General features: G+C 60.1%; 1 protein-coding gene across 2 annotated transcripts; it reads left to right on the top strand.

Annotated features, from left to right (window-relative positions):
• Nucleotides 1-2,537: 2,537 nt before the first annotated feature.
• Nucleotides 2,538-10,562, top strand: PRR14 (proline rich 14). Of its 2 annotated transcripts, none has more exons than XM_075848853.1 (9): nt 2,538-2,740; nt 5,906-6,080; nt 6,773-6,810; nt 7,136-7,200; nt 7,299-7,998; nt 8,358-8,463; nt 8,541-8,656; nt 9,555-9,626; nt 9,730-10,562. In XM_075848853.1, the coding sequence occupies exons 1-9, from the start codon at nt 2,682-2,684 to the stop codon at nt 9,992-9,994; spliced, it is 1,596 nt and encodes a 531-aa protein (XP_075704968.1). In that variant the 5' UTR covers nt 2,538-2,681; the 3' UTR covers nt 9,995-10,562. The 2 variants fall into 2 exon arrangements, with proteins under 2 accessions (XP_075704968.1, XP_075704967.1); XM_075848852.1 differs by having other exon boundaries at nt 7,296-7,998.
• Nucleotides 10,563-11,298: the final 736 nt, after the last annotated feature.

Raw genomic sequence — 11,298 nt, 5'->3', positions numbered from 1 at the left:
GGGCTTCAGGTGATTTGTGGCTTATCTCTGTGGTTTATAGTGGTATGCGCTGTGTGTTATATTAGTGGCGGGGGCTTCAGGTGATTTGTAGCTTATCTCTGTGGTTTATAGTGGTATGCGCTGTGTGTTATATTAGTGGCGGGGGCTTCAGGTGATTTGTGGTTTATCTCTGTGGTTTATAGTGGTATGTGCTGTGTGTTATATTAGTGGCGGGGGCTTCAGGTGTTTTGTGGTTTATCTCTGTGGTTTATAGTGGTATGTGCTGTGTGTTATATTAGTGTCGGGGGCTTCAGGTGATTTGTGGTTTATCTCTGTGGTTTATAGTGGTATGTGCTGTGTGTTATATTAGTGGCGGGGGCTTCAGGTGATTTGTGTATTTCTCCGTGGTTTATAGTGGTATGTGCTGTGTGTTATATTAGTGGCGGGGGCTTCAGGTGATTTGTGGTTTATCTCTGTGGTTTATAGTGGTATGTGCTGTGTGTTATATTAGTGGCGGGGGCTTCAGGTGATTTGTGGTTTATCTCTGTGGTTTATAGTGGTATGTGCTGTGTGTTATATTAGTGGCGGGGGCTTCAGGTGATTTGTGGTTTATCTCTGTGGTTTATAGTGGTATGTGCTGTGTGTTATATTAGTGGCGGGGGCTTCAGGTGATTTGTGGCTTATCTCTGTGGTTTATAGTGGTATGTGCTGTGTTATATTAGTGGCGGGGGCTTCAGGTGATTTGTGGCTTATCTCTGTGGTTTATAGTGGTATGTGCTGTGTGTTATATTAGTGGCGGGGGCTTCAGGTGATTTGTGGCTTATCTGTGGTTTATAGTGGTATGTGCTGTGTGGTATATTAGTGGCGGGGGCTTCAGGTGATTTGTGGTTTATCTCTGGTTTATAGTGGTATGTGCTGTGTGTTATATTAGTGGCGGGGGCTTCAGGTGATTTGTGGCTTATCTCTGTGGTTTATAGTGGTATGTGCTGTGTGTTATATTAGTGGCGGGGGCTTCAGGTGATTTGTGGCTTATCTCTGTGGTTTATAGTGGTATGCGCTGTGTGTTATATTAGTGGCGAGGGCTTCAGGTGATTTGTGGCTTATCTCTGGTTTATAGTGGTATGTGCTGTGTGTTATATTAGTGGCGGGGGCTTCAGGTGATTTGTGGCTTATCTCTGTGGTTTATAGTGGTATGCGCTGTGTGTTATATTAGTGGCGGGGGCTTCAAGTGATTTGTGGCTTATCTCTGTGGTTTATAGTGGTATGTGCTGTGTGTTATATTAGTGGCGGGGGCTTCAGGTGATTTGTGGCTTATCTCTGTGGTTTATAGTGGTATGTGCTGTGTGTTATATTAGTGGCGGGGGCTTCAGGTGATTTGTGGCTTATCTCTGGTTTATAGTGGTATGCGCTGTGTGTTATATTAGTGGCGGGGGCTTCAGGTGATTTGTGGTTTATCTCTGGTTTATAGTGGTATGTGCTGTGTTATATTAGTGGCGGGGGCTTCAGGTGATTTGTGGCTTATCTCTGGTTTATAGTGGTATGTGCTGTGTGTTATATTAGTGGCGGGGGCTTCAGGTGATTTGTAGCTTATCTCTGTGGTTTATAGTGGTATGCGCTGTGTGTTATATTAGTGGCGGGGGCTTCAGGTGATTTGTGGCTTATCTCTGGTTTATAGTGGTATGTGCTGTGTGTTATATTAGTGGCGGGGGCTTCAGGTGATTTGTGGCTTATCTCTGGTTTATAGTGGTATGTGCTGTGTGTTATATTAGTGGCGGGGGCTTCAGGTGATTTGTAGCTTATCTCTGTGGTTTATAGTGGTATGCGCTGTGTGTTATATTAGTGGCGGGGGCTTCAGGTGATTTGTGGCTTATCTCTGGTTTATAGTGGTATGTGCTGTGTGTTATATTAGTGGCGGGGGCTTCAGGTGATTTGTGGCTTATCTCTGTGGTTTATAGTGGTATGTGCTGTGTGTTATATTAGTGGCGGGGGCTTCAGGTGATTTGTGGTATATAACGTGGTTGGAAGCAGTTGTGTGCAACCTGGGTTTAAGGCACGGTCAGTATAATGACACGTCTGCGCTCCATGGACTCCACAGTCGTGAGCATTGGCCCAATGGAAATCAACTGTGTCAGGTGTTGAGTGGCGGGAGATATCCGGTTGTTGATGGTCAAGGGGATGTTGGGGCGCGGGTGATATTCGGGTGGGGGGGTGTTGGGGCGCGGGTGGTAGTCGGGTCGTGTTGGGGCGCGGGCGGTAGTCGGGTCGGGGGGGTGTTGGGGCGCGGGTGATATTCGGGTGGGGGGGTGTTGGGGCGCGGGTGGTAGTCGGGTCGTGTTGGGGCGCGGGCGGTAGTCGGGTCGGGGGGGTGTTGGGGCGCGGGTGGTAGTCGGGTATTCACGTGGCTTACCGCGTCCCTTCAGAAAATCAGTCACTGCTACCGGGTTGTGTGAAACGGTGATTGGCTATAAGTGTCACATGACCAGACGACAGCCGCTGATTGGTGGAATCATTATTAAAGAGCAGGATGTGGCGTAGCTATTTTCTGCTCCTCTGATTTGTTCTTTAAGTCACGTGGCGTGTAACTGCAGAAACAATGTGAAGCGTCGTGACGTTGCACCGGAGAAGGCGGGGTCTATACCGGAAGTGCCTTAATGGGACGCTGAGCGCTCCACGACCGTAGCACCGACAGCCCGGCTGAAGCAATGACGTCACGAGATAAGAGTTCACGTCATCACCGGACGAAGCGACTCCTCGTATACCGGTAAGTGTCATTCCAGGAGGCCGGTGTCCCGGAGGTCTCCGCTGTGCTGATACTGGGTGTATGATTAGCTGTGCGGGCCCTCCCACAACCGGCTGCTCAGCACTGCAAACATTAAGGACAAGCGGAGCCGTAACTTGGTTTTCCGTGTACTGACCGCGTAGATGATCCCGTCCCGGGGACAGTTTTCTTCCGTCTTTGTTTGCAGCTTGTTCTGCGTGTGGGGGAGATAACACGTGGGGAGGGGGCGACAGCAGCCCTAGGGGAGACTTCTCAGAAGTGGAGGCGTCGCCCGTAGCAACCACTCAGGTTCCACCTATGATTTTGCAGCGGTCCGTTGGTAGATAGAAGCAGAGACTTGATTGGTTGCTGTGGGTGGAGCCTTTGCAGCAGTTTTGTCCCCCAAAACCCCCCCCTCCCACGATCTTCTTCTGAACTTCAGAGATCAGAGGCCGCCGGCGGGTCAGACCCCCCCCCCTTCCACTCCCTACGCCGGCGGGTCAGACCCCCCCCCCCTGCCGCTCCCTACGCCGGCGGGTCAGACCCCCCCCCCCTGCCGCTCCCTACGCCGGCGGGTCAGACCCCCCCCCCTGCCGCTCCCTACGCCGGCGGGTCAGACCCCCCCCCTGCCGCTCCCTACGCCGGCGGGTCAGACCCCCCCCCCCTGCCGCTCCCTACGCCGGCGGGTCAGACCCCCCCCCCCTGCCGCTCCCTACGCCGGCGGGTCAGACCCCCCCCCCCTGCCGCTCCCTACGCCGGCGGGTCAGACCCCCCCCCTGCCGCTCCCTACGCCGGCGGGTCAGACCCCCCCCCCTGCCGCTCCCTACGCCGGCGGGTCAGACCCCCCCCCCTGCCGCTCCCTACGCCGGCGGGTCAGACCCCCCCCCCCTGCCGCTCCCTACGCCGGCGGGTCAGACCCCCCCCCCCTGCCGCTCCCTACGCCGGCGGGTCAGGCCTCCGCTCCCTACGCCGGCGGGTCAGGCCCCCGCTCCCTACGCCGGCGGGTCAGGCCCCCGCTCCCTACGCCGGCGGGTCAGGCCCCCGCTCCCTACGCCGGCGGGTCAGGCCCCCGCTCCCTACGCCGGCGGGTCAGGCCCCCGCTCCCTACGCCGGCGGGTCAGGCCCCCGCTCCCTACGCCGGCGGGTCAGGCCCCCGCTCCCTACGCCGGCGGGTCAGGACCCCGCTCCCTACGCCGGCGGGTCAGGCCCCCGCTCCCTACGCCGGCGGGTCAGGCCCCCGCTCCCTACGCCGGCGGGTCAGGCCCCCGCTCCCTACGCCGGCGGGTCAGGCCCCCGCTCCCTACGCCGGCGGGTCAGGCCCCCGCTCCCTACGCCGGCGGGTCAGGCCCCCGCTCCCTACGCCGGCGGGTCAGGCCCCCGCTCCCTACGCCGGCGGGTCAGGCCCCCGCTCCCTACGCCGGCGGGTCAGGCCCCCGCTCCCTACGCCGGCGGGTCAGGCCCCCGCTCCCTACGCCGGCGGGTCAGGCCCCCGCTCCCTACGCCGGCGGGTCAGGCCCCCGCTCCCTACGCCGGCGGGTCAGGCCCCCGCTCCCTACGCCGGCGGGTCAGGCCCCCGCTCCCTACGCCGGCGGGCCAGGCCCCCCCCTACCGTTCCCTACGCCGGCGGGTCAGGCCCCCCCTACCGCTCCCTACGCCGGCGGGTCAGGCCCCCCTACCGCTCCCTACGCCGGCGGGTCAGGCCCCCCCCCCTCCCGCTCCCTACGCCGGCGGGTCAGGCCCTCCCGCTCCCTACGCCGGCGGGTCAGGCCCCCCCCCCTACCGCTCCCTACGCCGGCGGGTCAGGCCCCCCCCCCTACCGCTCCCTACGCCGGCGGGTCAGGCCCCCCCCCTACCGTTCCCTACGCCGGCGGGTCAGGCCCCGCCCCCTACGACGGCGGGTCAGGCCCCCCCTACGACGGCGGGTCAGGCCCCCCCCCTACCGCCCCCTACGACGGCGTGTCAGGCCCCCCCCCTACCGCCCCCTACGCCGGCGGGTCAGGCCCCCCCCCTACCGTTCCCTACGCCGGCGGGTCAGGCCCCGCCCCCTACGACGGCGGGTCAGGCCCCCCCTACGACGGCGGGTCAGGCCCCCCCCCTACCGCCCCCTACGACGGCGTGTCAGGCCCCCCCCTACCGCCCCCTACGCCGGCGGGTCAGGCCCCCCCCTACCGCTCCCTACGCCGGCGGGTCAGGCGCGCTCCCTACGCCGGCGGGTCAGGCGCGCTCCCTACGCCGGCGGGTCAGGCGCGCTCCCTACGCCGGCGGGTCAGGCGCGCTCCCTACGCCGGCGGGTCAGGCCCCCCCCCCCACCGCTCCCTACGCCGGCGGGTCAGGCCACCCCTACGACGGCGGGTCAGGCCCCCCCCTACCGCTCCCTAAGCCGGCGGGTCAGGCCCCTCCCTAAGCCGGCGGGTCAGGCCCCTCCCTAAGCCGGCGGGTCAGGCCCCTCCCTAAGCCGGCGGGTCAGGCCCCTCCCTAAGCCGGCGGGTCAGGCCCCTCCCTAAGCCGGCGGGTCAGGCCCCTCCCTAAGCCGGCGGGTCAGGCCCCGCCCCCTACCGCTCCCTACGCCGGCGGGTCAGGCCACCCCTACGACGGCGGGTCAGGCCCCCCCCCCTACCGCTCCCTACGCCGGCGGGTCAGGCCCGCTCCCTACGCCGGCGGGTCAGGCCCGCTCCCTACGCCGGCGGGTCAGGCCCGCTCCCTACGCCGGCGGGTCAGGCCCGCTCCCTACGCCGGCGGGTCAGGCCCGCTCCCTACGCCGGCGGGTCAGGCCCGCTCCCTACGCCGGCGGGTCAGGCCCGCTCCCTACGCCGGCGGGTCAGGCCCGCTCCCTACGCCGGCGGGTCAGGCCCGCTCCCTACGCCGGCGGGTCAGGCCCGCTCCCTACGCCGGCGGGTCAGGCCCGCTCCCTACGCCGGCGGGTCAGGCCCCCTCCCTACGCCGGCGGGTCAGGCCCCCTCCCTACGCCGGCGGGTCAGGCCCCCTCCCTACGCCGGCGGGTCAGGCCCCCCCCCCTACCGCTCCCTACGCCGGCGGGTCAGGCGCGCCCCCCCCCCCTACCGCTCCCTACGCCCCCTATTGCTCCTTACAGTTTGGGGGGTGATATACATGGATGATGGGAATTACATTTGCCACAATCAGGAGTCGATAATTATTATTTTTTTACAGTCCGTCCCCTGTTGATTGTATAAAGACTCCTCCGCAGCACCATGAAGACCCCCGGCCTGCCGTCCCCTCACCCAGATGTGTGCCCAGCCCCCTCCAGCTGGCGTCTCCCATGGAGCGAGAGAGGAGGAGGATCCTGTCTGTGGAGCTGAGAGACATCGTCAGTATAAAATCCCAGGTGAAGAGATAAGGGGGGGGGGGGGATGGTAACCACAGCTGTGAAGGGGGTGGGGGATGGTAACCACAGCTGTGGGGGGGGATGGTAACCACAGCTGTGAAGGGGGTGGGGGATTGTAACCACAGATGTGGGGGGGGATGGTAACCACAGATGTGAAGGGGGTGGGGGATGGTAATCACAGCTGTGAAGGAGGGGGGGGGCTGGTAATCACAGCTGTGAAGGGGGTGGGGGGGCTGGTAATCACAGCTGTGAAGGGGGTGGGGGGGCTGGTAATCACAGCTGTGAAGGGGGTGGGGGGGCTGGTAATCACAGCTGTGAAGGGGGTGGGGGGGCTGGTAATCACAGCTGTGAAGGGGGTGGGGGATGGTAATCACAGCTGTGAAGGGGGTGGGGGATGGTAATCACAGCTGTGAAGGAGGGGGGGGGCTGGTAATCACAGCTGTGAAGGGGGGGGGGTGTCTGGACTCCCATCATCCTCCAGTGCCGGCGTTTCCTTCACCTCCTGGTCATGTGGACATTTCTCTCTCTTCCTCGTCCATCTTTGTAAATTGAGCGTTCTATAAGTGACCGCTCTGATTATGACGTTTCTGCCCCTCTGTCCTGTGATTTCGTGGCTGATTATCAGGGTTGTGGCGTCTCCCCATTGTTTCAGGAGGCGTTTTTTTAAGAATTTATTTTTTCTCTTTTTACAGGTTGAGCAGCTTCAGGTGAAGACCCCACCATGTGAGCGGTATGCATACTTTATATCCTACTTGTTGTGGCGGAATCCGTTTGGTGTTGTAGTGTCCGGCTCGGTCACTGAGGCTTCTTCTGGTCACTGAGGCTTCTTCTGGTCACTGAGGCTTCTTCTGGTCACTGAGGCTTCTTCTGGTCACTGAGGCTTCTTCTGGTCACTGAGGCTTCTTCTGGTCACTGAGGCTTCTTCTGGTCACTGAGGCTTCTTCTGGTGATCGGCCGTTTCCATAGTTTTCCGTTCACATTGCTCCCCCAGTCAGTGTAGGATCTGTAACCTGTTAATGCATGGACTGTGTATAACTCTCATTCTTCTACTGCAGGTCGTCAGGGGCTGAGGATCGGGTGTTACACAGACTGAGCTCGGGAAACTTGTGTAAAGATCTGGGTAAGATGAGTGGAGTAGTCGGGGGGGGGGGGGGGATTAAACAAGCTCCTCGGTATTCTGCTATTAATGTAATATTCTGTTCTTCTGCCATCCAGCAGTGATCACCCCGTCCTCTACAGTCCTCCCCGTCTCCACACGTGGCTCTTCCCACACATTACCTGCTGGTCAGCCGGCTGTACTGCAACCGCCGTTATCGCCTCCAAAAGAGGTGCCTGGGTGGGGTTTGGTTCCACTATTTAACAGTGTCCGTTCCAAGTTAGAGAGCTTTGCCGAAATTTTTCTCACCCCAATTAAAAGTCGAAGAGATGCCCAGGACTCCGAGGATGGCGCCCATCTATGTGAACCAAGTCAGCAGGAGGTGTCCAGGGGCCCTGCCCAGTCTTCTACTGTAGACCCTGGGGACCGTGTGCCTCATGATCCCTCTTCTGCATTGCTGCATGGAGACGGCACAACCGAGGACAATCCGTCACCCCCCCAACTGCAGAAAGCGCCTCTTAAGCTGCAGATTGAGACTTGCCGATCTGCGTCCATATTGTGCCGCCCCCCCCTCCAGCGCTGCCTGTCCTGTCCCGTACTGCCCCTCGCCCCGCACAAGCAGAGGCACAGCCTGGATATGATGGAGCGCACCACGGAGCCGTGTACCTGCAGGAGGAGGCGGCACAGCCTGGGAGCGGTGGAAGAGTGCCGGGACCTCTCCGTCATTCCGTTCTCCCTGTCCTGCCTGCGAAAGGAGAATCATCCGTGTGTTCTGAGGCCGTCGTCGTACCCGCCGGGGGATTGGAGGAGGCCTCTGTGTGGGTAATATATCCCGGATCTCTGGGTCTTCTCGTGGGGTTACAGTAGAGCAGCTCTGCCCCTTGTTTGCTGTGCTAGACACAGGTTATATCAGTAGGCAGACACACATAAAGGAATAGCAGCTCTCAGTCCGGGCCGGGCCCCTGATTGTGGCTCTCCTTTCCTATCCTCCCTTTACTGTGACGTCTCCCAGGAGTGGCCGCGCTGCCTGGTGTCTTCTCTAATGTCTCTTCTCCTTCTGGTCTCCCCGTCTTTTACCTCTCGGCGTCCCCCCAACCCCCCCCCCCGGGCTTCGCTCTTCAGGCCGCTCGTTTTCCATCTGTTTCAACCCCCTTTGTTGTGTTTTGATTCCACCCATCCAGTTCCGTCCACAATGAGGGGTCTCCTGCCGGCCTCTGCTTGGATAGGGAGCAGGGCCTCAGTGGAGTTGAGGTGCAGGTAACAAGGGAATCTCCTCCAGACTTCAAGGTGAGACCAGACTGTTCGCGGGAGGGAGCGCTCCGCCTCGTGTTGTAACTACAATCTGCCCTGTCTCAACTTTTCAGAATCCAGAAAATCTTTCTTGTTCCAAAGAGAGTAAAGTGTCCACCATCCAGATAAGGAAGAGGGCGTTAAAACAGGAGGGGAAGCTGACGCCACTGGGCCTCCCCAAACGTGTCCGGTAAGAGGCCACCCGAATGTTTTCTGTTCTCTTAATGCAAAACAGTTATTGGTTCCGGGTGATAAGAGGCTGCGAGGAAGATACCGGAGCACGACCGAACCGTGCCAGCGTGTAATGCAGGTCTATGAGGCCGGCGCCATCTGATGGGCCAGTGATATCTATTCATCTCTGGACTAGGATGGTGCCAGAAATGCACAGACGTGTCCCCCGAGAGCCCGCGCCCCGACGTACCGGTGGCCGCTGCAGACGTGTCCCCCGAGAGCCCGCGCCCCGACGTACCGGTGGCCGCTGCAGACGTGTCCCCCGAGAGCCCGCGCCCCGACGTACCGGTGGCCGCTGCAGACGTGTCCCCCGAGAGCCCGCGCCCCGACGTACCGGTGGCCGCTGCAGACGTGTCCCCCGAGAGCCCGCGCCCCGACGTACCGGTGGCCGCTGCAGACGTGTCCCCCGAGAGCCCGCGCCCCGACGTACCGGTGACCGCTGCAGACGTGGCCCCCGAGAGCCCGCGCCCCGACGTACCGGTGACCGCTGCAGACGTGGCCCCCGAGAGCCCGCGCCCCGACGTACCGGTGACCGCTGCAGACGTGGCCCCCGAGAGCCCGCGCCCCGACGTACCGGTGACCGCTGCAGACGTGGCCCCCGAGAGCCCGCGCCCCGACGTACCGGTGACCGCTGCAGACGTGGCCCCCGAGAGCCCGCGCCCCGACGTACCGGTGACCGCTGCAGACGTGGCCCCCGAGAGCCCGCGCCCCGACGTACCGGTGACCGCTGCAGACGTGGCCCCCGACAGCCCGCGCCCTGACGTACCGGTGACCGCTGCAGACGTGGCCCCCGACAGCCCGCGCCCTGACGTACCGGTGACCTAAGCGCCTGTGTTTAGTCTTATTTATTTGTTAAGGTTGCAGAAAGAAGACTTCAGTCTGGAGGAAATCTACACAAATAAAAACTACCACACCCCTACAGAGAAAAGGTCAGAAGTGGGGAGTCGGGGCACTGCTGGGTAGGGGGTTGGAGATGGTAAACAGTGGAGTTGTGCCAACGTGGACCCTTTACTCTTCTATTCACATGTTCAGAAAATTTGAAACTATATTTGAAGAGCCAATAATGAAGGGCGGCACGCTGCTCCTTACCAGTCAGCGGCCACTACGACGGATTATGATCTTTAAGGATGGGGGCTGCGCTCCACGCAAGCGGAAGAAAAAAGGAAAAGGAGGGGGTCGCACCCGGAGACGCACAGCGGCCGGCGGCACGGAGGAAAACGTCAACTATGAACTGTTACTGCAGCACAAGCTGAACCAGCTGGAGGCGGCGCTGCAGGAAGACCTGTCCGACCAGTGAGCCCCCCCCCCCCCCCCCGTCCGACCAGTGAGCCCCCCCCCCCCGTCCGACCAGTGAGCCCCCCGTCCCCGTCCGACCAGTGAGCGCCCCCCCCCCCCTCCTCTTCACTGCCAGTGTGGTAAAAGCTTTCACCCGTGAGACCCCCGGTATGGTCAGTGCTGCGGTTACAGAAGAGAAGGCGATCTCTGTGGCGGGGGCAGGTTACACTCCTCTCTGGCACAGTTTTGCTTTTTAATGAGGAAATATTCGGGTGACTTTTGGGCTTTTACACCTCCCTCGCCACATCTGCAAAAAAAGAAGTCAGTGGCCCAACTAATTTATTATAAATGACAGTGGAGATGTACAGCGGCTCGTAGCCGCCGCCGGGTAGACATGGCCCTCGCCCCCTTTTCCTCCAACAAACATATAACAAAAAATGGCTCCGCGCTCGTCCCCGCGACGCCTCGCACAAGATACTGGGGCCGGGCGGTGTCGGGACTTTGCACGTGGCGCTTTGTTTCAGTGTTTTTCTTGAGTTTTACAATGTAATTGAAGCCGCCGTTTGTATCAATAAAGGTTCTAAACAATGGTGGGATTACGGTCATTTACCAGACGTTCACGGTCCAAACAACGGAGGAATAATGAAGCCTATGATGGTGGGGGGGAAAGGAGACACCCACAAAGGAGGGGAGGGTGTCACATAGTCATACGGCCCTCACCTAATCCACGTACCGCTACCAAACTCCCAAAATCCTCCATACGAGGCTGCCACGTCTCCTGGAATGGGCTTCTTTATGGTCACGGTTTTACGTGGTCGCTCATTGAGCGTTGTTGAGTTTACATTTTCTAGAGTTTTAGAATCGCGGTTTTCTTCTTAGCGGGGCCTATTGCAATTTTGGCAGCCAAAAAAAGGAAGGAAACAAATCTATGATCCATGTATGAGATTCCTGGAACGGTTTTGCTTCAACGCTTGTGTGGATGATAAACGTAGATTAAGTAAAGTAACATATAAATACGTATCCAGCATCGTCTCGCCCTCCCGTATTCCCACCATATATACATAGAAGTGCGGACCCGCCTGTCTACAACTGTGTAAGCACAGAGGGGATGAGGCTGGGAACATTGCTGCAAGTCTCCATGGGACTACACATTGTACCAGCACAGCAGCACTTGATAGGTGGCCTCATTTAAAGGGCAGCTAAATGTTTAACAAACTCCTGACGTGTCGTAGTGATGTCAGACGTTTTGATTGGTGGGGGGTCCGAAAACAGATTCCCCCAACCGATCGCTAAAATGAAGTGGCAGAAGCGGAGGACGGACCCAAT

Source organism: Rhinoderma darwinii, unplaced genomic scaffold (genome assembly GCF_050947455.1).
Source record: "Rhinoderma darwinii isolate aRhiDar2 unplaced genomic scaffold, aRhiDar2.hap1 Scaffold_525, whole genome shotgun sequence".
NCBI classification, from domain to species: domain Eukaryota; kingdom Metazoa; phylum Chordata; class Amphibia; order Anura; family Rhinodermatidae; genus Rhinoderma; species Rhinoderma darwinii.
This window is presented reverse-complemented; position numbering and strand designations above follow the sequence as displayed.

Bases quoted from the DNA above. Each gene is read 5' to 3' on its own strand.
- PRR14 (XM_075848852.1), top strand. From the start codon at position 2,682: ATGACGTCACGAGATAAGAGTTCACGTCATCACCGGACGAAGCGACTC. The intron at 7,999-8,357 runs GTAATATATCCC...CCACCCATCCAG, and splicing joins TGGAGGAGGCCTCTGTGTGG to TTCCGTCCACAATGAGGGGT. The intron at 9,627-9,729 runs GTCAGAAGTGGG...TCACATGTTCAG, and splicing joins CACACCCCTACAGAGAAAAG to AAAATTTGAAACTATATTTG.